The 26,271-nt window shown below is 43.3% G+C and overlaps 1 protein-coding gene across 1 annotated transcript; it reads left to right on the top strand.

Annotated features, from left to right (window-relative positions):
- Positions 1 to 5,266: 5,266 nt before the first annotated feature.
- odf2a (outer dense fiber of sperm tails 2a) lies at positions 5,267 to 25,357 on the top strand. Its single transcript, XM_080510301.1, has 19 exons — positions 5,267 to 5,375; positions 6,318 to 6,437; positions 6,897 to 7,010; positions 7,091 to 7,288; positions 8,275 to 8,378; positions 9,882 to 10,005; positions 10,456 to 10,578; positions 11,448 to 11,525; positions 11,621 to 11,692; positions 13,566 to 13,682; positions 15,318 to 15,503; positions 15,573 to 15,682; positions 18,183 to 18,318; positions 18,486 to 18,596; positions 20,970 to 21,200; positions 21,447 to 21,547; positions 23,617 to 23,779; positions 24,912 to 25,037; positions 25,180 to 25,357. Exons 1-19 carry the CDS (start codon positions 5,373 to 5,375, stop codon positions 25,348 to 25,350), a joined length of 2,388 nt encoding a protein of 795 aa, XP_080366427.1. The 5' UTR covers positions 5,267 to 5,372; the 3' UTR covers positions 25,351 to 25,357.
- The last annotated feature ends 914 nt before the right edge of the window (positions 25,358 to 26,271 follow it).

The raw sequence follows: 26,271 nt of genomic DNA, 5'->3' as shown, positions 1-26,271 counted from the left end.
TTATTAATGCTGTGCATCACTGGAGTGTAGCAAAAAGTGTTCTCAGTCTCAACGGAGGCATGTGACGAAGCCGCTAATCTCTTTCTGATACCAAGAGAGACTCCAGCTGGTATCAGCGACGCCGATACTGCCCATCAAAAGTCTCATCAGTGAGAGTAATCATATATCAGGATCCTACCATATCTGTAGTGTATCGACACCCTTTGGGTTTTTTTTTTTTTTTTGTATATCTGTATCTTGTGGGAATCGTATGTCTTGATGTTAGTTTTGTATCAGTGTAATATCGGTACGTCGGCTTCAAAGTGGATTCATAGCAGCATCGCGGGATGATACCAGCTCTGGTTTCTCCCCCCCCCCCCCCCAAACATCGGATTCTAAAGGAGATCAGCGGCGTCACATGACAGGTTGAGGACTGATCAGCAGATGATTTCCACGTTTTGTTGACAGTTTGAGTCGGTGCACACAGGAGGTTTGCTATTTGCTTTTATGCGGAGACGGTCTGAACGAACGTGCGAGAAAGTTAAAGAGTGAAAGGGGACAGTTTGTCCACTGGCCGCTTTTCTGACACCACATTCCAAATTTGCAAGGACTTGAAGAGAAGCAGAGGAGGGCGAGCGCCGTTTTCCTTCCCTTCTCTACGAGATAGATGGATAGATGCTGAAGTCCACCACCATGTCTTTGGTCTTGGCGGTGTTGAGGTGCAGGTGGTTGGAGTCGCACCACGTGACCACGCCCTGGATCAGTTTCCGGTGCGCCTCCTGTCCACCACTCAAACCGCCTCACGGTCGCAATGCCGTCATGAGCGTGAAGTTGTGCGTTCATCTCTTTCCACACATTCTGTGTTTTATAGGCTTGAACTTTATCAAGTTTTTTATTATTCTTATGATCTTGTTTGTTGTGTTTTTGGGGGGAGGGGGAGGGGTAAAAAAAAAAAAAAGGGAGACCGTGTTGATCCAGAGGCAGAGGTCCTCATGTTTTACAGCTGATGGTGCTCTAAAAATGACGCTGTCCCTGAGGATAGCAGCTTCATTCAAGCGTTCTCATTTCTTTTATACAGTCTGCTTAAAAAAAAACAAACAAACAAAAAAAAAAAAACTTGAACTGAAGGCAAACTACCAAATCGCATGTAGAACTAGATTTTCATGACCTCTCAGAATCGTATATTTCTGTGTTTTTGACACGTTATTGTTTTAAGTGTGTTCCCAGAACTCGACATGAAAAGATGAAAAAAAAGGGACTATCCAGTGAAAATAACAGTGACTTTTCACTGTTTTCTCATACTATAAGAAAACCAAGTAACTTTGTGCTTCTGCTTTGCCGTGGTGACCTTTTCTGCGCTTTGTTTCTCAAATACGACCGCCGATCGTGTAGCACACGTGGTCATTCACACAAACTCCCAATTCACCTGCATTTTTTTTTCTCATCACGCTCTGGATGAGTACGTGTTAATATTCTTTTCACTTTTTACGTGGGCAGCAAACAGAGCACTGTGCAATAGTGGGAATTTTCACGTTTGATGGGTCGATCAACTATAGATTGTTACAGAGCCCCGGAAGAGGCTGGTGATGAAACAATGGCAAAATAGCACCGTGTGACGTTTATCCTCCCGAGAGCAGCAAATACCTGTCCTGAAGGAGGCAAGGAATAGTGTCATAAAGATATCACCTCGCATAATTAGGATTGATCGTTCCAACAAAGAAAGTTGTGAGATGTACGTGAGCCAATTCGTAAAAGATGCAAAACGTCTGAAGAGATTTTATTTGTGGTAACACTACAGCTTTTATCAACAAAAATGAATGTGTAAACAAAAACACTTGCAATAAGAAGATAAATAGCTTCTAATAAGAAAAAAATTAACCTTCGTGAACAAGAGAGCAGCTTTTATGAACGGAGACTTGCGCAAAACATGATTTTGATTGTACAAACAGCGACTCGTGCTCAGAAGATAGAAACTGTCCTGGTCACAACGAATTTGTGCTGACACAACTGTATTTTGTGAAATCACACATGAACTTGTAGGAGCTTGTGCAAACAGCATAGCTTGCTCTATCATGACGATATCTTCAGCGGACCAGGTAGCTCATATTTATAAAATTGAACAATAGTGAACAAAAGTACCTTCTATGAACTTGTGCTCAAGTAAGTACTCATGCTAACATGTACTCCGCTACCGCTACTTATGCTAATAAGTGCAAAATGTTTTTGGGGGTTTTTTTGTAAGAAGATACTGGCGCGAACAAAGTTGTAGCTCGTACAAACAAACACACGTGAACTTTTGTTTAAAAACAAAACAAAAAGCCGTAGCTTGGACAAACAAGATAGCTCGTATGGATAAAAAGTAGCATGTTGCAGACTGTTAGTTGTGCAAATAAGATAGTATCTTTAGCAAACAAGGTGGTTTTATGAACAAAATTGATCTTTAACAAGAAGGCAGCTTTTATAAGCAGGTACTTCCTGCTGACATGAAGGCAACTTATACACTTTCCTTTGCTGACATGATTGTAGCCTGTATGAAAATAAAAATAGAACCCATATAAACAAGAGGTAGGTTGTCTATGAGAAAGTCGTCACTTCACTTTGACTAAAAAGACTTTATCTTGAACGATCAAACGAGAACTTGCGTAATAAAAGCTGCGAATGTGATGGTGCTAAATAGTCCTAAATAGTGCCGGCAGACGTAACAAACAGTTACGTGAAGGAGAAAGTAAGCGGTACAAACTATTAGCTTGTGTGCGCACAATAGCTTTTACCAACAAATATAAGCTGGTATGAACAAGAAAGCAACGTGTAGCTTAACAGTCGCTTGTGTCAGAAAATAGGAACGTTGTGTGAATAATGGTCGCTTGCGGCTTCTGTGAATCCAATAGTTTCTTTGAACAATCATGAACTCATATCGACAAAAAACAAAAAGCTTGTAGGGAGTCACAGTTTATCTATTACCATCATTAACTTGTGTAAACTCTACCACAGCTTGTATGAATGGTTTGCAGAAAGAATTTAGCTTCAAATGTAGCTCGGAACAAAATATGTAAAAGAAACGGATTTGTGTTTTAAAAAAAAGACGTGAGAAACACGTAGGCCTGACTTGTGTTTTGTAATAAGAAGAAGGTACAGGTGTGTCTGTGCAGATGAGACTATGAGTTGAGGAGGGACGCTGTAACAGATCTGAGGTCAGCCCCTCTCAAACAACAGTGCTTTTCTTTGCTGGCGTGACCGTTTGACGCTGTGCTCTCCGTTTCCCACTCACAGAACACATTCCACCTGCATCACAAATCACCATGTTTATACCATCGTTTCATACAATCAGTGTTGCTTTTCTTACATTCAGGCAATGAAAAAAAACAAAAAAACCAAGCAAATCCAGCCATAGGAGGGGATCATTTGCCAATATTAGCACAAATGTTTCACATGGATGCACAAGCACAAGTCCATCAAAAGAAGCCCCTTCCACAGAGCTGGCAGGCCACGCACCTGAGATAACTGCCCTGAACCCCCCCCCCCCTCCGTGCCCCCACACAGTGGGGCCTTTCTACCTTTTTCTATTGTAAAAAAAAAAAGATAATTCCATAAGACAGGTGCAGCTCTCCTTTATAGCAACATGTGTTGTTTGCTTGTTGTGATTCTCAGTGTTGAACTGTCAGATGTATTTTTAAGAGTTAATGTGGAGAAAAAAAAACAATGGGCAGATTGTTCTGTCTGTAAGCAGCATGTTCGTTTAGAATAGGAAGTGCCAAAGACTGGTGTGTTCTCACTCTCATCTCAGCAATGATTGACATCAATTATTGTATCGGATGTTTTTTTTTGTTTGTTTTGTTTTGTTTTGTTTTTTTTCCTGTGTGTTGCCAGATGGAGCCAATAAAAAAAGAAAAGAAAAGAAAGTTTAGCTTCATAAAGAAGCTGCCGTGTGTCTTTACTGGGGCTGGGTTTATACGGTTTACATAGTAGATGTATAGGATCTGACTTACGCAGATCCTGTATTAAAACACGTTTCTTATTTGATATAATTTGTCTGGAGAAAGTCATTTGAAATCACAAGACTGCAATCCTCCTATATCATCTCACATCCATTTGAAGACATGTTATAAAGCATTGATTGAGATGTGGTTTGTGGTTTCTCTTTCTTTGCTCACACCCAAGACAACTATGGAGAAGGAGGAAAATTAAATGAAAACACTACAATGAAGGAATAAGATGTTATTTAAACATCTCTTGACTTTCAAATTGAATAAAACCAGTATTTATAGGTTTAACGTCCTCCCCCATTTTGTTTAAGTTTAATTTAAAAAAAAGTTTGGAGTCCGAGACAAATTGATATCCTGCTGTTATCTTTCATATGTCGTGTCTGAATGTTTCTTGAAAGGTGGAGGTTTAAGACACTTCCTCGTTACAGCCATTTTTTATTAACTTTTTATGATTCTTAATATTTTATGTACCCACTGATTGTGATGCATCACATCTTTTTTGCAATTGCAAAATCAAACTTAATCTCCACAGAACTTTTCATACAGTGGTTATTTCCTTACTTGAAAGTGTGTTGCATGACAAAAGCTACATATCGGCACATAATTATAATTAAGTTTAAGGTTGTGATTATTTATCTATCTCTATCTATCTATCTATCTATCTATCTATCTATTTCATCACATCCTGTCAGGCCTGAAGCTGATGGTGTTTCAGCTCAGTGGAACTGCACTGCCCTCCAGCGGTCACTTGACAGTAATGCAGAGCTTTAAAACAATGAGAGCAGACGCAATATACGGTATATTGAATATATACATGTCTTTTTTTATTATGAATCTTTTTTGGGGGGAATCCAATGGTATACACAAACAATATACAATAGATATAATTCCACATCCTTTTTTTTTTCCTTCCAAAAAGTAAAAATAAAAAAAATAAACCCAAGAACCTGGAACAAGGGTCAAACACTACATGTCTAAATAAATACCTATATCATCACCATCATCAATCTTTATTCATTAAGATAACTCTTTATACCTATGTGTCTTGGTGTCTGCTTACATGATAAACCTAGTCTATTTGTATATGTGCATAGATATAAGATACAATGTGTAAAAAGTCCATCCTACTTCTATATGTCTATGTCCCGAAATTCTAGAGTTGAAGGATAGTTGAGTTGTGTGTTGCTAGGAAACGTTAGCGGATGTTCACTCGGGTCCAATCGCTGGCCGAGAAAGAGGGCACGTGTTTCAAAGCACCCAATCAGATGGAAGCTGGTCGTGTGCGCTTCCTGGACTTTATGTGAGTTTTTTTTAAGACTACAACAGATTTTATTCAGCTCTTTAACTACAAGCATCGCTTTTCCAATGACGCTTTCAACTACATCTTGACGACTTTATCTGAGCTTTCTTATGGTAAGATAGATAATGTGATCATTTATGTCGCAGAGGCTAAAAAAACCCCGCTGTTATCGCTTGTTCTTAAGCTGAACGTCAGACGACCGCGGTTGCGCGCGCGCGTGTGTAGTAATAGTAGTAGTAGTTGAACATAACTGAATGAAAGTGTCCAGCACATTTAAAAACTTGAGTAAAGCAGATAAACGAGTGCTCATAAATGTTTTTCAGAAGATTTGATGACTTTAGTAGCTGAACCTTTTTTTCTTGCCAAGTTTACTGGCAACAACTCAGACACACGACTGCATATAAAAAAAGATCTTTTTAGAGCCTTACAGAGGTAATTATATCATGAGCTTCACCAGTCTACTTGAAACTATACTGAAAATGTGAAATGTCGACGTAGAGAAGTGTCTGTGCCTGCAGTCATTGTTTTATTTAGAAACCAGCATTATTCTGTACTAAAATCCACGGCAGAGGCTCATGAGCACTTCCACAAAACAGTCTATGAACACACTTCACTGTGTCATGTCAATTCAACATGCCACGATCTTCTCTGATCTGATCTTCAGTTCTAAAGTGGGATTTCAAATATTTATTCCGTCAGATATTTGAAAACTGAGAAAGCCGTCTCCTCCAGATTAAATCCTGTCAAAACCCGATGCATACCACTTTATTAAAATCACATTTCTCAGGTTTGGGTTGTAGAACAGTTTCAAAATACAGGAACTGTTTCAGACCAAATGTTTTGTGTGCTATGAAAATCATCTGCCCTGTGACTGGCTGATTTTAAATTGATCAACTGGTGATGGAATCTGGTTTTACTGCAGTAAAGAGTAAAAGTGTCCAATTTACAGGAAGGGATAATGAAAAGAGGCAAGTCTCCGTCATATTTGGTGTGATGGTTTTTCCTGACACACTCACGTCATGAACAGTTCTACTCAACCTTTTTCTTTTTCACAGAGGAGAACAATGAGAACCCGATCCAGTTCCCCTCCGATCCACGTCCATGTGGACGAGGCCACACCGGTCCACGTCCACGTGGAGAGTTTGAAGAGGCCAAGTCCTGTCAGGACCCCTCAGGTCAGTCAGCGTCTCACTATCTGCCGCTTTACTGGACGTTTTTATCATGTTTTATCATTGTGACACTGAGAAACAGTTTAATCTGTTTGTTACCAGCTTTAAAATGCATCTTAAAACCCTTCATTTGGATTGGAATTCAGTATTTTTTCATCTTCCCTCTATATTGTGTTTTTATTCAATTAAATTTAAACTCGACTGTAATTGTGATCCTTTTCTGGTGATATTTATCTGCACAACTATTATTGTAGGCAATTTTCATTTCAGTTATTTTACTACTCTTACTCTTGAAATTAAATTTTTTTTTATCATTGAACTGATCATTGAGTTTGAATGTTTTTCCCTCCTTTTAAAATTTGCAAATCGCGAAAATTAAATAGTTGTGAAATCTGCCCCACTTACCAGTAGTTTTAGTTCTTTTCTGTTTCGGGCAGTTGAAATGACTTTGTGAGTCTTTTGAAGGGGAAAACGAAGGCGAACACAGTGAACCTTCGCCCGACAGCCCAGGTCAAAACCCGGGTTCCGTGGATCCCTCCAGGAAAAGCCTCCTTACAAGATGCTTCCTTCAAGTGGGAGGTGTGAAAAGTGGCTCCGGAACATCTTCCACTCCCAGATAATAAACCTGAAGTTACTGAAACAGTGTGTTTTGCACTCAGGGGCCCAGGCACTGTCTGGAGATCACGGCTCCACGCACAGAACCAGAACTCTCCCAGCCGCCGCTGCAACTGGCTGATCTCACTTCAGTGGCAGAGGAGGAAGAGGAGGAGGAGAAGGAGGGTCTGCATGGACGAATCATCCAGTACCAGAGGAAGATCGACAGCTTGCTGACTGAAGTCACCTCGTTGAGAAAGGAGGTGAGATGCAGAGAGAAGAGAAATGAGGTTACTTCGTGTTCTGGACTGTAAGTAGTATCTGGGTATGGGTCGCATTTGCCAAAACATACATCATGAAGAAGAAAAAAACATGTATGGGAACATTTTATTTTCATGACCAGGCATACAGAGAATATAGTAATGACACGTGGTATGAGACTGTATGGAGACGCTGAAGAGAAATCGTTTTGTAAGTTCTCCCAGTAAAGCATCTTAAATACGAAAGTGCTGCAGTTCAAACTGATGGGAGCCTCAGTAAAATCCAAACATTACATAGCCAGGTGGTCGACCATGCCAGCCGAGACAGAGACAGTTCTGGCTCGTTGGAAATGTAACATGAAAAAGAATACATCAGCTTTTTCAGTCTCTTTTTCTGTCCCAACAGCGAGAGAGAACTTGAGGATCACACAGGTTTAGTAGGAAAAGCATGAATATCACATCACTGAGGCCTGAGCTGAGAGACACAAAAGGCTTTTCCCAATGTCAGCAATAAAAGGATGTGGAGAGAAATCTCTAATTTAAGACAATAAAGCTAATTCTAAGGAATTATAATGAGTCATAATTCATATTTATGTTCCAGGTGTTGTGCAGTTTGAGACAAAGTGATAAACAAAGCTATTGACAAGGAAACGAGCCTGAAAAACACTTTCACAGTATTAAAACAGATCAATCAGTATGTTGAGGATTTTGTTTTCACATTTCTGTGGCTGCAAAGGAGGAGTTCTGGGCAGTGAGCAAGGCAGTGGGGCTGGTGTCAAATTACAGCATGCTCAGACCTGGAGGTCAACCAGTCAGAGGAAAGGACGCTTAATGACACTTGAGCTGTGTGTGTGTGTGTGTGTGTGTGTGTGTGTGTGTGTGTGTGTGTGTGTGTGTGTGTGTGTGTGTGTGTGTGTGTGTGTGTGCAGCTGCTGGAGCATCACTCAGAGCGGCTGAGCATCTCCCAGCATGCACTGCTCCAGCAGGAGGAGGAGCTGGCCAAGGTGAGCAGAGAGCTGGAGGAGACGGAGCAGGAGAACGTCCGCCTCCGTCGGTCCATGGAGAAGATGGTGCAGGAGGGCGAGTGCAGCAGGTGAACACTTCACACTGAGTTTATAGCAGTTTCATGTAGAACAAGGAGTGTGGAGAACATTCTTCTCGTTAATGTCAAAACTCACCAAAAAGAAACTTCACAATTGTTCTCTATGTGATTTAAGGTGCGTTGGTATTCTTTTGATGTCTTGATTCCACCATAATATTAGTCATCTATTGCCTCTGAAATATAGAGAAAACATGGGTTTGGGGAAACACTTGTTTATTCCATTACTACAACTCCAAAAGGTGTCAAATGTCACTTAAAACATCATGAAATGGTTTGAAAATCTCAGAAATACTTATTTCACAACTTGTCAAAAGACACATGTCATATTAATTCCTGTAGGATTGAACTTGTTCAGCAGTCCTCAGTTTCCTTTACTGGATTTTTTTTTTTTTTATTCAATGCAGCATGAGCAGCATGTTGTGGTGTTTTAAACTATTTTCACTGTAAAGAGATGCTGCTGTGATCAGAGCTGACTTTTAGTAAAGCTGAAGTAAGAATCCCCAAGAAATACCTTGTGTGGCTTTGAGCAGATACGGGTTTTGGTTGGAAATCAGTTCAGTGGGGTCAAACAGTGTGGAACAATACGTCTGTGGTGCGAAAGCTGCAGGGTGACTGTGGCAAAGTGCAAAAACCACAAAGTAGAGTGAAACTGCAATTTTTCCATAAACTTCCACAGTCCATCCTCTGCTCATGTGGGATAATAATTTGGGTGATACAGTATACAACACTGGAAACTTGTGAAATTCTAGCTATTTCTTGTATTATTATTATATATTGTGGGAATAGCAGCAGGTTTCAAGATGAGCTTCTGAGGAAGTCCAGTTTCAAAGTACCGTAGTTCTGGAAGCTTCTTTGCTGACGTGTCGCTCACAAACAAACACATTGTTTGTGGAAAAGAAAAAAAAGTCCAGTAACATTCGGCGCTGTGTTTCTTCGTTCGGCAAGTCAAATAGTGAGGAACCATACTTGTACCTGAAAACACATTTTCTCCAGTGGACATGAAGGTGAAAACACATTTTCTCCAGTGGACTTGATGGTGAAAACAGTTATCGACACAACAAAACCAGCAGTTCAATGTGAAGCAGCAGAGACTGAAGCTCCTTGGGACATTCATGAATCCAAATTTTTGTTTGTTTCTGTTCTGTTTTTATATATCAAGTCTCGTGATTTTGGACCTAATGTACATTGAACAACAAAATAAGATAAAAATTGAGGGAAAAAAAAAGAAACAGAACAGTGAAAGCCTTATTGTAATAAATCACATAAAACCCATATTAAAAAGGTGAGTGTGTGAAAACATGGACATGTTTTTAATGTCCTGAATTAGACATAGTCGTGTTTTTTTCTTCAGAAATCTCTCAATAGAGAAATTTCACCCGCTGATTCATCTGTAAATGGAGATTTTTTTTTATTATTACAGCGAGAATGAGTTTTTGGCTGACTTGCAGACCCGCTGCCTCTCTGAAACATTCAGCTCACTGTTTGCTCCTCCAGGCAGCAGGGCCCAGACTCTCTGCTCAGGAAGCTGACGGAGGCCGAGGTGGACGGAGCAGCAGCTGCTCAGCAGGTTTCAACCCTGCGAGAGTCCGTGTCCAAACTACCTGCTGCAGAGAGCAGAGTGAGTCTGCAGCCTCCATCCTGCTGGAGGGAGGGAGGGAGGGAGGGAGGGAGGGAGGGAGGGAGGGAGGGAGGGAGGGAGGGAGAGAGAGAGAGAGAGAGAGAGAGAGAGAGAGAGAGAAGAGAGAGAGAGAGAGAGAGAGAGAGAGAGAGAGAGAGAGAGAGAGAGAGAGAGAGAGAGAGAGAGAGAGAGAGAGAGAGAGAGAGAGAGAGAAGAGAGAGAGAGAGAGAGAGAGAGAGAGAGAGAGAGAGAGAGAGAGAGAGAGAGAGAGAGAGAGAGAGAGAGAGAGACAGAGACAGAGACAGAGACAGAGACAGAGACAGAGACAGAGACAGAGACAGAGACAGAGAGAGAGAGAGAGAGAGGTGTCTCTGTGGAGCTTTCAGGCCTCACTCGCTCACTGTGTGTGTGTGTGTGTGTGTGTGTGTGTGTGTGTGGTGTGTGTGTCAGCTGTGTGGGACTGAGTCCTCGCTCCTCGCCCGTCAAGAGGAGCTGCTGCGGCAGAAGCTGGACACCTTTGAGGCCACGAACCGAGCTCTACGGCGCCTCATCAGAGAGCAGCAGGACTCCCAGGTACCCCCAGGGACCAGCTCCACTTGGGGCGTGCTGCAGGGGGGAGCACCAGGCTGCAGGGGGGAGCACCAGTCTGCAGGGGGGAGCACCAGTCTGCAGGGGGGAGCACCAGTCTGCAGGGGGGAGCACCAGTCTGCAGGGGCGGGGGGCCCACGCAGCTTGTAGAGCCAGGGTGGTTCTGGATCCCCTATTAATGAGTTAACGAGAAACCCAACTCCACTCAGGACACACATTTTTAAATTTATTCTAATTTCAAATACTACTTTCTATTATTAAATTTTTTCTTATGAAGGAATAAATGACTTAATTATTATTATTAGGAAATTATTATTTGATCCCTCCCTAAATGTATTAGTTTGCTCACTGACATAAAGATGAACAGTCTATCATTTTAAAGGTCAGTTCCTTTTAACAATGACACAGAATATCAAAAAGAAAATTCAGAAAACTATAAAAAATAATTATATATATATATATATACATAGGCTGGACTAAAATGAGAATGACGGAGCACCTGAATGCATTTTAAAGGGACTCGTACATTCTACTGCTCCTGAAGCATAATGTATTGTCAAATTTTATTATTACATTATTACATAATGTATATGTAAATAAAGTTACCATACACATGTCAGATTGGACTGGGATTCAACCACCAAACTTGGGATTGTGTAAAATATGTAAAAAAAAAAAAAAAGGTTTATAATACAGGAAACTGTTTTTAATTGTTTTATTTGTTTTGTTTTTGCCTCATTACAACATCTAGCTTTTAATGGTCCCGCTGTTTACCTGAGCAGATGGTTGATTCATAGTTTTTCAGCAGAGTAGCACAGGAAGTGAACCTTTGTCATGTGTTGGTGGTGTTGAAGCAGCTGGAGACGAGCCGCCTGTCGGAGCAGAAGGACTCGTTACTGAAGAGACTTGCAGACATGGAGGCTGAGAACGCTGTGAGTTCCACTCCAACTCACACCTTTAAAATCTTGACTTCTCTCTCTCTCTCAGGTATGCACCTCTAAATACAACTGTTTCTTCTCTGTTGTAGAACATCGTGGTGAAACTCCAAGAGAAAGACAGAGAAGTGAAACAGCTGTCGAAGCTTTTAGATGCACAGAAGGTATGGAGGTGGAAAAGGGCCACGCATCAAGAATCTAGTGTGAAACACACTCAAACCATGTAACACTGACACATTTAGACATGGCCTGACCTACATGATATATCTTTTGGAATGGACATTTGAGTATTGGGTAAAATACGGCTCCAATCTCACTATACATAATACATGTAAACCCAGAGGAGAAGTAGTGGGAGGAAGTATATTCACCTATTATCCATCAGTTACTGAGAAATAACTCACTTCAATGTTATACAAATACATATATACATACATTTTAGTTTCTTAAATTTCCCTTTTAGAAGCAGCGTCTGTATTATGTATTATGTTGGTGAGAAGGTGAGTATAATGGAATGAGTTCACACTATGTAGTATTGGACCTGTTAACATTCTATATAATACATGTGTTGTGATAAAGATTGACTCCAGGAAGCTTCAGGAGACCATATTTATGGAAGAAAGCTTCTGTTGGCGAGTTTGGCATCGACCATGAAATCACTCTTAAAGCTTTCTTTTGTAGTGTCACAAGTTTTGCAGTGTAAGTCGAGCAAATATTGTTCCAGACAAAGTTGCAATATACTAATATTAATAATGCATGGGTTTTATATAGCTGGGAACTCAAAGATGCTTTAAATTGCATTGTTCATTCACTCCATACTGGATGGTGATAAACTACGTCTGTAGCCACAGCTGCTGTGAGGCAGACTGACGGAGGAGAGGCTGCCAAACTGCACCGTCAGCCCCTCCAACCACCACCAACCTCTCACTCTCACACTGCAGTCACCCAGGCAGTCTGACCTGCAGTGTCTTGCCCCAAGACACTTACAAAGTCAATATCAATCCTTTTTTTTATCATAAATACTATATTTATTACAAATAATTAATTATCCATCCATCCATCCATTGGCTACCGCTTTATCCGGGGCCGGGTCGCGGAGGCAGCAGTCTGAGCAGAGTAGCCCAGACTTCCCTCGCCCCAGACACTTCCTCCAGCTCCTCCGGTGGCACCCCAAGGCGTTCCCAGGCCAGCCGAGAGACATAGTCCCTCCAGCGTGTCCTGGGTCTGCCCCGAGGCCTCCTACCGGAGGGACATGCCCGGAACACCTCCCTAGGGAGGCGTCCGGGGGGCATCCGAAATAGATGCCCGAGCCACCTCAGCTGGCTCCTCTCGATGTGGAGGAGCAGCGGCTCTACTCCGAGCTCCTCCCTGGTGACTGAGCTCCTCACCCTATCTCTAAGGGTGCGCCCAGCCACCCTACGGAGGAAGCTCATTTCAGCCGCTTGTATCCGGGATCTCGTTCTTTCGGTCATGACCCATAGTTCATGACCATAGGTGAGGGTAGGAACGAAGATCGACCGGTAAATCGAGAGCTTCGCTTTTTGGCTCAGCTCCTTCTTCACCACGACGGACCGGTACAACGTCCGCATGACTGCAGACGCTGCACCGATCCGCCTGTCGATCTCACGCTCCATCTTTCCCCCACTCGTGAACAAGACCCCAAGATACTTAAACTCCTCCACTTATTCCTCCAGTGGAGGAATAATTAATTAATCTTTTGGAAAGTGAAAAACTGACCAAGATCGTGTCGCTTTTCAAAACTTATAGTTTAAAAAAAAATATCTTAATGAAACAAATATCCCACTGTACGTTCAACCCTGTGAACATGTTTTCTTCTGAATCTTGAAGTAAAGTGCCACAACATGTGTTTGAAGGTAAAAAGTACAGATGTGCAAAGTGCAAATGTGTTTTTGTTGTTGTTTTTTGTTATTTAATGTGAATACTTCCTGTCTGTCTGCAGGGTAAAAGTTGCTCTCGTTATCCTTGATATAAAAGTAGGAAACGTGACAGAAACCCTGCTGGGCTTTGTGATTGTAGGACACGGCCAGGAGCTCCGCGACCATATCCAAGAGTCTGGAGTCGACCAGAGCCCACCTACAAGGACAGCTGCGCAGCAGAGCGGCCGAGAACAACCGGCTGAGTGTGCAGATAAAGGTGGGTCTGAGCTCTGGGGAGACACCGAGGGGCTTCAGGTGTAGGATCACAAGGACCCATGTCTCTCTGCAAGAAGACCCACACAGTTTATGATCCGTGAGTTATTTTTTCCTGTGGTGGTTTTTCATCACGTGTGGTCTGAACTTCCCACCAGGAGGTTCAGAAGCAGAGCAACTTATTGATGACAAAACCATATTGAAGCCTCAACCGACAGCAGCAGAGCCAAGAAAGTCTTTTTTAATCTTGATTCACAGCAGATGATCCTTCAAGGAACTTTTTTAAAAATATATATATTTTTAAAAGTGGTGACGACCATCATGGGTGAATACAATTATATTTGTTAGATTAAAGTTGGTGCGTGTGTGTGTGTGTGTGTGTGTGTGTGTGTGTGTGTGTGTGTGTGTGTGTGTGTGTGTGTGTGTGTGTGTGTGTGTGTGTGTGTGTGTGTGTGTGTGTGTTAGTGTGTGTATGTGTGTGTGTGTGTGTGTGTGTGTGTGTGTGTGTGTGTGAGTTAGTGTATGAGTGTGTGTGTGTGTGCGTGTGTGTGCGTGTGAGGGTGAGTTAGTGTATGTGTGTGCGTGTACGTGTGTGTGAGCGGGTTCGTGTGTGTGTTTGTGCATCAATGAACTATTTCTTGCAAAACACCCCACCTTTATTAAAACATTAAACTTAACACTAAAACGCTGCCTGCTAGTAGTGCTTTAACGTATCTTCTCTAATCCCTGTCCTCTTCTTCTCACCTCTATTTGTCTGCCTCGACGTCCCCCTGCATGTTCTGTCCTGTTCCCCACCTTACTGGTCTCCCTCTCTGAGCTCTTGTCCCTCCATCCAGTCGCTCTTCCTCCCTTGACCCTTGTCCTGCCCTCTGCTGGTCACTGCACCACGGTCCCTGGGCCTGAGAGGCCTCACCTTTCACTGCAGAGTTTTATTCTGGAGATGATGAGATACGTTCATCCACTTTTTTATAATCTTCAGCTGCGTGTTATTTCCAATTATTTTCGTTGTATATGGGAGACCCAAGTAGTCCTGTATGCAATAAGTTTATTTTTTTTAGCAGGCCTGTGCATGCCAGTATAGTATTTCTCCCTTGTTAACGTTGATTTTACTCTTCATAACAGTTCAGTGTAACAGCTCAAAACAGCAATAATCCTCATATCATTGAATTCACCTTCTTTCTACAACTTGTGGTTGTTCATAGATGCGCAAATAAACATGTCACTGCTTGTTTGGAGCCAGAAATATGAAATCACAATCAATTTTGTCTGATTTAATTTATTTTCTGCATGAATTGTAGAAAATAAATCTATTTTTATTATATTTTTCAGTTTAGTTTTGGTGTAAATTTAGAAACCTTTAGAAACTGTTATTTTTTTTTATAAAAATTTTTTTTTTTTTTTTTTTTTAATGAATTATGATTCTTGTTAGGGGAGTTCTAGAATAGACAAGAATAGATGATATCAAAAATGTTCTGTATGTCCAGGCTTTAGAGGACCTGTTTCTCTCTCACGTTCTAACAGACAACACATCTAAAAAGGATTAAAACGCAGTAAATCAAATCACTATACAGTATATAAAAAAAAAATCCTGCTGTGTCCCAAAAAAGCATGTGGTGTGATAGTAAGTGCTCTGTTTCAGAACCTGGAGCGGTCGTCCAGCCAGCAGAAGGCCGAGATGGAGCGTGTGAGCGTGGAGCTGGGCGCAGTGCAGCGGCAGGCCGGCGCAGACCGAGACGCCCTCAAACGAGCCGCGCGAGCCCAGAAACAGCGGGCTGAGCGCAGCGAGGACACGGCGGGCCGGCTGAGCATCCAGCTGCTGGAAATGGTGCGCCGAGCATCAGCACAAGTTCGGTGTCCGTGACAGAAGTGTGACGCGTTTCCACCCCCCCAACAGGAGAAGCAGCTGTCCGAGGCGCTGGCAGCGGCCGAGACCTGGCAGAGTCGCTTCACACAGGAAACCAGAGACAAGAGCAGACTGGAGGCTGAGCTGACGCTGGTCGGCAGGTAACCGCAGCTCCAGCAGAGTTTCCCTTCACTTTTACTGTCGTCGCCACGAAAAACGACATTTCAAACACGCTGAGCTGCCTGCAAATGTAGTGCCTCTGTCATTAGTCAAGCTCCGGGTTTGAATCCAATGTGGGTCCAGTAAATATGTTTAGAGGGAAAGGGAAGTTCTGTATGGACGGCTTGTCTTGTATTAGCAAATTAAAGGCATATCACATTTCTGGTTTTGCATTCAAATGCCACAAATAAGTCAGATCTTGCCCACAGAGTCACGTCTCTTTCCAGTTCTATGGAGATACAATAGAAAATCTTCAATTCGGTTTTATTTTTATATCAATTCATAAACCATTGACACTCAAAAGATAGGGGGAAAAAAACAATTAGTCTTCATCTACTTTGTTCACTAACTAATATCCCAGAGGTGACAACTAAAATGTCACATTGAATAATTTGCAAATATAATCTTCTACACGTTTACTTTGGGGCGAAACACAAAAGTGGTGTATTAGGGTGCCAATCTTCCACACAGGTCTGAAACATCAGAATGGATTTTATTATATTTGTGTGATGCAATATGAAATCTATGTAAAATTTCAAAGTGGATCATTTTCTACCTTCCACATTGTGACGGATCATTTGATCTTTTGAGTGTAACGCCCCGTTGATTTGTTGTGAATCTTTGGCTCATTTCTCTTTCCCATTGATGAAGTATTGATCTACTACAATCCAAAATATTCACCTCATTATTAAGATGTCAGTGTAAAGCTCTTTGTATAAGGTTCAAACCTCTTCTTTGCACATTCTGTACACTAAAGTTGAAGAATAGAGTCAGCACTCAGAATGTAACCTGATCAAGTCATGGCTGGGACTTCCTCAGCTTACAGGTGAGTTGTCAGTTCGGTTCCTGGCTTTAGGTCACAGGTCTCTCGCTGCAGGTGTCTCACTGACCCTCCGGTGAGGGTCGTCTCCTGTTTCAACTCACAGTTTGTATGTTGCACATTTTGTGGCATGTATGACCCTCAGTCACACGCCTCCTCCCTCCCGTGAACACGTGGAGACGACACACACGACGAAGGGAATCCACCTCTTTGTGTACTTATCGCTGTTTAAAGCGACAGTATGTGTGACGATAATAATCATACTTTTATGCATTAGGTGGCAGCAGTGAGTCGCGTCCTTCTTCCAGACAGCTTATGTGTGTATCATTTAAAAAACAAACTGATTAATCACAAATCTAATTTTAAGGGGGCTGATAGTGTGTGAAGGCAGAGGTCAGCAGTCCATCACAGGACACACACACACACACACACACACACACACACACACACACACAGTCTGGATGACAATTTACTGCAATTGTGTTCAGGGGCTGGGTGGAAGAGCATAGGGCCACCCATGAAGAAAAAAACCCATTTAGAGGTAAATAAAACAAAAAGAAAATCGTCATGCACTTTAAGAACAAATTCATTGTAGAGATTTTTTTTTCCACAAAAATAAAAAGTAATAAATTCAATGTCGAGATTTATTTCATTTTATTACGAACTGGAAACGTCCCTCTCCTCTGGTCTATTCCTCGAATTCCAATTTCTCCAGTCAATTAAACTGCCTGAAAACGCATTTTGTAGAAGTCAGTTACATGTGCTGGATAGTTAGACTTTCTTTCAAAGTGCATGATTAAAAAAACAATCTGTGGAGAAAGAAAATGTCGACATGGAATTTAGAAGTGCACGATTTTTTTTTTTTTTTTTAATCTCCAATATTGTTATTTCATGGAGCCCGTCCATCGAGGTGGAGCAGTAGTGTCACATTGGTACAAGGTAGTGTCACATTGGTACAAGGTAGTGTCACAGCAGCAGTCACACTGCGGCTACCTGCTCAGCTTCTTAACGCGGGTTGATTCTCTGCAATGCTCTTACGATTATTCTCAGGCAGTTTTTATTCTTACTGTAATTTTTAACCTTTTCAAACTGTTGATTATTTTATGTCACAGTATGGTGCTGGTCATTTTTGAGAATCCACTCACAGCAAAATATAAAAGAAGATCGTGAAATAGGCTGCATGACTGATAAATATAGAATTTACAAGCAGTGAAGTGCATATTCTTGTTTTGTTTGTTTGTTTTGCACTTTTTGTGTACAGCAACATAAAACAGGTGTTTTTCATCAAACATCAAACATTCCGTCTTCAACATGAACATGAGAGCAAATCAGTTTTCCTTGACTTCACAGCAGGATAGTTTATTTTTGCCACTTTATGAAATGATCTGTATGTTGATGATGAAAGTTACATTTGGGGTATTTGAGCTGCTGTCACATATCACAATGAAACAATTTTGAGCCAAAATAGTATGTAAAGGTTGAATGATTCAAATATCTGCCAGAACCAGCTGGTGTAACTGACTTAAGTTATTATCAGTGCACAAGGGCGCTGCAGTTGAAGGATTTAAAAAGCTCGGTAATGTGTGTGTGTACGCATCATCTCTACTGTGTCCTTGTGTCAGTCGTGTTTCTGAGCTGACGGAGCAGCTGCACTGTGTGGAGGATAAAAGCAGAGCAGACCGGGAGGCGCTGTTGGATCACCTGCATGGACTCACCACAGAGAACACAGCAGCCAAACTGGACAACCAGACACTGAAGGTACACACACACACACCTAACGCACACACACTCAGTGTAATGCTGATCATAACATCCATGTATCTGATGGGTCTCTGACTTGACCAGCGTCCTTCTTGTCTCCACGTTTGTCCCTTAATAGAGGTACACTGACTGTCATTCCATTAACTGAATGCTCATGCTTCCAGACTGCGTCGTCTGCAGTGGAGGAGAAGCTGGCCTCGTCTCAGTCGGAGCTGCAGCAGGTCAAAGCTTCCATCAAACAGTACGAGAGCCTGCTGGACAGCTACAAGGTGCAGGTATGTGTGGCTCCTGTTTAGATTTCACCAGAGGACTGTGGTGGAACACAGATCTCATCTCCTGAGGAGGAGATACAATAAGTGTCACTGACTGCTCGTGCGAGGATCAGCCTGAGGAGGGGCGTCAGTGACAGCAGCTGTAGAGGAGCGTGGCAGTGGGGCTCTCATGAGCACCACATCTCCAACCCCCAGCAACAACATTCATGAACAATATTGCCACTGGGCCATAGCGCCACCTGCTGTAAACAGTAAGTCTGGTCTACAAATCTGTACATGCTCTTAGCACCAAGGGTGCATCGGACCCTGTTGAGATTGCTCGGTTTTTTTTATCCCCCGCCGTGGCTGATAGGCCCCGAAGGGGGATCTTGAAACAGTCTCCGTCCGTACGTCCGTCCGTTCGAACGTTTCTACCTATATCTCGGCAACCCCTGGGCCCACAGTGACCAAACTTCACATGTGGATACATCTCAGAGGGGGAAGGGATACTATGGTGACCTTGACCTAATTTGCATATTAAGTAGGTCACAGGGTCACGAAGTGCTTAAAAACACATTTTGGGCTCTGGAGACCTAGGTTTTTGAGCTCGGGCTCTGAAATGTTATACACACATGATACACACTCCAGGGATAACCTCCAGTACACCAAGTGACCTGACCTTGACCTTGAAGATTGGTAGGGTCTGAAGTTTGCTCGTCATGGTTGCACAATACATGTATTTTCATATAAACATTTCTCCTCATTTCTCAGCAGTTCCTGGGCCCACAGTCACCAAACTTCACACATGGACACTCCACCTGGGGAGAAGGGGCACCATGGTGACCATGACCTCATTTACATATCAGGTCACAGGGTCACTAAGTGCATAAAAACACCTTTTGGGCTCTGGAGACATATTTTGACATAGCTTATGAAGAAGACCTTTCAGATTCTACATAATTATCTACTAGGACCCATGGAACACCCTCTAGTGTACCAAGTGTGCTGCCTTAGAGCTGCTTTGTGAGAAAATATAAAGCCCTCCGGCGGGGGATTAGCCCAGCAACGGCCTTCTTGTTAAGGTCCAAGCACTGAAAGTTTAGATTACTATTATTTCTACCGACAAAATAAATGCATTTTGTCCTTGGAATGTTAACAAAAATTTGCACACAATAGAACTTAGATTAATAGATTTTATTTTTAGGGAGAAACACATGAGTGGCAAAATGGCCTGACAGCTTCACCTGCAAAATTTAGAAAATGAAGCATTTACATTTCACTTACAACTACAAACTCTGGTACACTTATGGAACACACCACAACGCACAAAAAGGTCTCCCGCACGCGAACCGAAAACTGAAAAGAAGTTGGCCGATTTGACAAAAGGGCAGATTAATTTAATCAATAGCTCAAAACTATATGGGAAAAGGAAGGGAATTTGAACATGTCCTGTGAAGACTGGAATGAAGTATTGAACTTCTCCTGAACCTGTACAAATTCAAATATCTGGAGAGAGTTTGGTTAGAAATGTTTGGTGTGTGATGATAAAACATCTTCTATCGCCATGTAATGGAGACGGTGTAGAGCTTGAGATGCCGACGCCTGACTGCCCTCTGCTCAAGTTTGTACTAAATATGGATGTGACTCTTCAATTCGCCACTCTGTTTCTTGGTATCACCACTCCTGTGGTGAGGAAATCAGACGAATATTTATTTGGTTTCCTTTTATGGGCTAGTAAAAAGGCCATGGCGTGGGGTTGGTAGCTCCCGGGAGCCGCCCCACTGCTCCGAGGTGAGAGTGTGGAGTGTCTTTGTGTGTTTTAGAGCGAAACGTGCAGTTTTTCAATCATCAGTCATAAAGCAGCGAGATTCCAGGTGCCACTTTACAAATGGTACCAATTCATCCGTAAACCTTTTAATCGAAGCTATGTTCACACACAGAGCAGAGAGCCAGGTGTTCATTGGCCAACTGGGATTTTTTTTATCAAGACAAATCTGTTGGAAAGCATCAAAAACGTAATCACACGTTTGTGTTGTGTATCAGTCTGGAAATGTTTTCAATTATATAAACTTCTCTGTAGAAGGTTATTACATCACATTTTCACATTTCATGCAGGACTGAGCCGCCTCACAATAATATGTAGAGATGTGGTTTAACACACTGATTGACCCGCATTCTGTTCCTGTCATTACTTTACTGTTAATATGGAAGAAATGTGAACGTTACAGAATGAGACCATGTGAGGACTTAACATAGTGGGTCAGCTTGAGGCTCTGTGTGTCGGTATAGATTTTCCTGCTGATGTAAAGGTAACCTTAACAAAGATTAGCATTTCTGTGGATGCATGCCTGACCCCAGTCGTCCCCCCACCTTTTTTTTCCCCCCGCCTGTGCCCAGGTCCAGAAGACCCGGGCCGAGGCAGACGAGTACCGTGCTGAGCTGGCCAAGGCGGAGCGGCAGGCTGAGGCGGTGCGCGGGGAGTTCCTGGGCCGGCTGTCCGAGCTGGAGCCGCTCCCCGAAGCCCTACGGCGCTCCCAGCTGCAGCTGCAGGAGGCGCAGGACAGGGAGCACGGCCAGGAGAGGCGCAGCATTGAGCTCGGGGCAACACTCGCTGACCTTCGGATGAAGGTCGCGTGCCCCAATCTCCGGTCACAGTCACAGGATAGTGTCAGATCCATCCAGTAACGCAGACGATAGGAAATGAGCATCAACAGATGAGTTCTGCAGGCAGAAATCTCCCCACATGTTGATCAATCACACAGACTGAAGTCGTTAAGGATCATTGAATGAAATGTTGTAGAGATTTCCACAGTGATCTTGTGCATTAGCGCGTGTTTCCAGTCACCTGATGAGGAGTTGGTCCTGTGCTACCAGGTGGAGACTCAGGGCAGCCAAATGGAGCTGGTTAGACAGAAAAACAAAGTTCTCCTGGAGGAGAACCGAGGGCTGCAGCTGAGAGTGGAGAGTCTGGAAAGGTCAGTCACATCTTCTGCTTTTCCTGCATCATCAAAGTCAAAGGGTCAAAGTCAGCTTTATTGTCCAGTGTGCTAATATGCATGACATACAGCACAGAGGAAATGATGTCAGATGCCGGAGGGGAGGGGGGTGTAAGGGTGGTTGTGGCAGGGGGCAGAGGCAGAGGGGGGAGGGGGGGCAGAGCAGGGAGGGGGGGCAGAGCAGGGAGGGAGGTGAGTCTCCTGACTGCCTGGTGGCAGAAACTGTCTTTGAGCTGCTGGTTTTGGCTCGGAGACTCTGAAGTCTCCTCCCCGACGGCAGCAGGCTGAAGAGGCTGTGGGAGGGGTGGGGGGGGTCACCTGCCATCCTGATGGCTCTGCGGGTGAGGCGGGTGTTGTATGTGTCCCGCGGGGGGGGGGGGGGGGGGGGGACACCAATGATCCTCTCAGCTGCCCTCACGATGCGCTGCAGAGTCTTGCGGCAGGATACGGTGCAGGCGCCGTACCACACGGTGATGCAGCAGGAGAGGAGGCTCTCCATGGTGCCTCTGTAGAAAGTGAGCATGATGGGGGTCGGGGCTCTTGCTCTCCTTCGCTTGCGGAGGAAGTACAGGTGCTGTACATCATCTGACAATATGGAATTATTATACAGCACATCGTTGATGAGATGAACAGCTTTTCAAAGTGCGGCTCCATAAAGTGGTTTGCATCGCTTCACTTTCTTAATCGCTGACGGAATCATGTTTTAGTTCAGCAAAAAAAAAAAAAAAAAAAAAAGAACCAGGGAAACATTATGAATCAGAAGCTACAAACGGTTCATTGAGATGTACTGTGTAAAACCTTCGATCAGTTCAAATGGTCATTAGATCTCTTGGTGAGGTCAGTTGGTCATTCTGTGTGTAAATCTGCCAGCTCAGTTTTTTTTTTGGTCACGTCAGCAGACCATTCAGTTGATTGCTCAGTCAGATCAGTTTCTGTGGTTAGTTGCTCAGCTAGGTCATTCAGTTATTTCTTTTATGCATAACATCTTGGAGAGGGTTGTCTACTCACCGCTAAAGCTCTCCCTGGACGAACACAAGGGTTTAGAGGTTTTCCAGTCTGGTCTTCTAACTCTGCACAGCACCGAGTCAGTGTTTAGAATGACATCCTCCTGGCCAGCGGTTCTGGTGGCTATGTGGTTCTTTTTCTGCAGGATTTAAGTCTTACCTGGCAGACAGAACACTGTGTGTGAACATTGCTGGCTCAATGCCTCCTGTATCATTTGGGTGTTCTACAGGGCTCAATTTTAGGGCCCCTGCTTTTTTCACTGTACACATTTCCACTGGATTCTATTCCGAAAAAGCCCGGCATCTTGTTTCATTTCTACGCAGATGATAGCCAGATTTCTGATTGTTTTTGCCCAAGTGGCTCCTGTGACTATGAAACAAGCTCCCACTGTGCATCAGACTGTCTGTTTTGAAAAGCAATCTTAAAACCCGCTTTTAACCCAGCTTGCAACTCTACTCCTGTTTTTATTGTTTCCATTTTGTCGGTTTCATCGTCATATAAATAAAGTTGAGTAGCGTTAGATGCTTAGTCAGTTTAGTGGGTCATGTGTTTAGTCACATTAGTTCAGTCGATCACTCGGGTCAGTTTAGTTGGTCATTTGGTCAGCCAGTCGCTCAGTCATTCTGACAATATGCAGCACAAGCCACAGATATTAAAAAGTAAACATTTTCCTCAAGTCTTCATAAACTACCTTCATCAAAGTTCCTGTGTTCTGCTGCTTTGAACATGCCTCAGATACAGTCTCCTCTGTCAGCTTCTCATTATTTAACTCATCATTTGAAGAAGTATGAGCCTCTCTGACTGCACTTATCGCCTTGTCGTTAGTGTCCAAACAGGGAACTTGAAGTCCTGTGTGTGTAGACTCAGACCTGCAGCAGACACAACACATGCTGAGATTCTGACATTTATTGTCTTTATCGTTCAAATGAGTAAAGGGTTTCACACACTTTTTCACATCAGCACATGCATACTCATGCGCCGGACGACGTGACACCATACGAGATTTTTGCTGATCACAGCTTCTCTCCTGTGTCGTCCCTCAGAAAGCTGGAAGAAGCCGGCAGTCAGAACAGTGAGCTGCTGGCTGTCATCACCAAACGAGAGGAGACAATCCACAACAACCAGCTCCGCCTGGAAGAGAAAACACGGGAAAGTTCTCGGCTCAACAGGAAGCTGGAGGAAGCTCTGAACGAGGCTCGCCAACAGGTCTGACGTTCACCATCTGAAACAATTTACTTTCAAAATGTTACCAGAGGCCTGTACTATGAAGCGGGATTAACACACCCATATATTGCTCTGTTATCTGGATTGCAAAGCCAGGCATTCACAATCCTTGATAAGCGTTACTACAAAGTAGGTTATCGTCTTGATAATTCAACCCAGGGTTTTCACTTTGGGATCAACATTCAAGATTCAAGATTTTTTTATTTGTCATTTAAATTGTACTGAGTACAAGAAAAATGAAATAATGTACTCCTTGTTTAAAAACAGGGAATAATATATAAAAGAGTACATGCAGATAAGAATAAAATGTTTATGGATCTCAGGATCTTCTAAGAATGGGCGGGTCATTTTCCAAGAGATCTGATTGGTCAGGAGGCGGAGCTTTTATACTCCCTGATCTCTCATCCAGAACATAACCTGCTCCGGAGCAGGGTCGCCGTTCAGCAGAGGTTACTGTGGTGATTTACCCTGGTAACGAGTGAACCAGGGTCGTAGTACAGAAAATCCAGGCTTGATCCCCGAAGGTACCTCGATAAGACAAAATCCTGTGTCGTAGTCCAGGACCCTGGTTTTTCCAGGTGGTTGTCAAGTCGATCTATAGATTTCATGTTGAAGACCTGATTCAGGCTGCCTCGGGGGTTCTCATGGCGCAAGACTTCTCGTTACAATAGGTAAAGATCGGTCTGTGTGACTATAACTAGGGATGCACCGATACCACTTTCCTACATTGTGACGTACTGATATTCAAAATTACTACATATGTATACTACATATACTGCAAGAAAATGGTTTCATAAGAGTACTGACATTTAACAATAAAACGTTGTCAGACACTGCCGGGCCAGGAAAATAGCGCACAGCTTGTTCAAAGCCATTTAAAATGATTTTTGAGCACCTGTGCACTGCCATAAAGTGGTATCGGCGTCGTGGTATCGGCAGCAATTTTATGAGTACGAGTACGAATACTCATGCCTGGCATCAGTGTACCCCTAGCTATAACTGAATTTTTGGACTAACAGTCGTCTGCTGCGTTATCACAGCCTGGTGATATGAAAATAGAACGAGAGCATTAAAGTAGTCCAAACGTTCAGCGGGATGTCGTTTCTATGCCCAGATGTCTGACAGCAGGGAGCGTGCTGCCACCAAAGAACGCTCCACCCAAGCTAAGATACTGGACCTGGAAACTCAGCTGAGCCGGACCAGCTCAGAGGTCAACCAGCTGAGGCGCAGCAAAGAGGAGGTGAGGGGCTGCTGATGGTGAACACACACACACACACACACACACACACACACACACACACACACACACACACACACACACACACTCTTCCTGCGCGCAAACTGCAGATGGCGACATGTGTGTGTGTGGTCTCATGCTTCAGGTGACGCGGCGTTACCAGAGCCAGCTGCAGGATGTGAAGGACCGCCTGGAGCAGACGGACAGCACCAACCGCAGCCTGCAGAACTACGTCCAGTTCCTCAAGGCGTCCTATGCCAGCGTCTTTGGAGACGCGGCCCTCAGCAGCTCCCTGCGGGCCCCCTCACCCATCTGAGCAAACACCTCCACACTTCTACAAGTGAACCTGCGCTACGCACGCAGCTTTTGGCTTGCTCGTGGATTTGTTCCAGCGACATTAAAAAGTTACACCTTTGAACCATCTTGTTGGTACATGGAAACTGAAACACTTCATTTTTTTACTCATACTAGGATTATTGATCAATTATAGTGAGTTCATGGATTTCATCGGGCAACAGGCAACATCAGAGAAATATAATTGAATTGTAAGACGACCACCATTTTTATCACAGATATTTTTCCCCATTGTGTAAGCTTCAATGTTTTTCCATTTGTTCAGATTCATTTTTTATTTTTTGGAGGAGAGGTTCCATATTTGTCTGCATTATTTCATCCAAATTTAGATTCAGTTGGCTACGCAGATGATTCATACCTGAAGGTATTCGTTTGAAATTGAATGGAGTGACCGGACTGAAGTGGCTTGTGTTTGATAAAGGCACAGCCTCTGATCTCTGCTCATCTATTTCATAACCTGACAATTTAGAATAAGAGTCAATACAGTCCAGTAATACCAATACGAGAACTAAAACCTCAGTTTTGTCCTTGTTGAGCTGGCGGAAGTTCTCTGTCATCCATGATTTTAAATCTAAAATACAGTGAAAAAGGGCGTCAAATGGCCGTGTGTCCTCAGGAGACACGGCAATGTACAAATGTACAGCTGTGTATCATCAGCATAGCTGTGAAAGCTGATGCCATGTCTCCTGATGACGTCCCCAAGAGGCAACATGTAAATATTAAAAAGTGTTGGACCTAAAATTGAACCTTGGGGAGCTCCACACTTGATTCTATGGGTTCTTGAGGAGCAAGTCTCCATACTTACATAAAATTGAGGATGTGAGAGACTGGAGGTGAAGCAACCCCCAAGGCTGGAGGCTGTGGCTCCTCTCCATGTGGTCGG

This window comes from Blennius ocellaris, assembly GCF_963422515.1.
Source record: "Blennius ocellaris genome assembly, chromosome: 15".
Classification (NCBI taxonomy): Eukaryota; Metazoa; Chordata; class Actinopteri; order Blenniiformes; family Blenniidae; genus Blennius; species Blennius ocellaris.
This window is presented reverse-complemented; position numbering and strand designations above follow the sequence as displayed.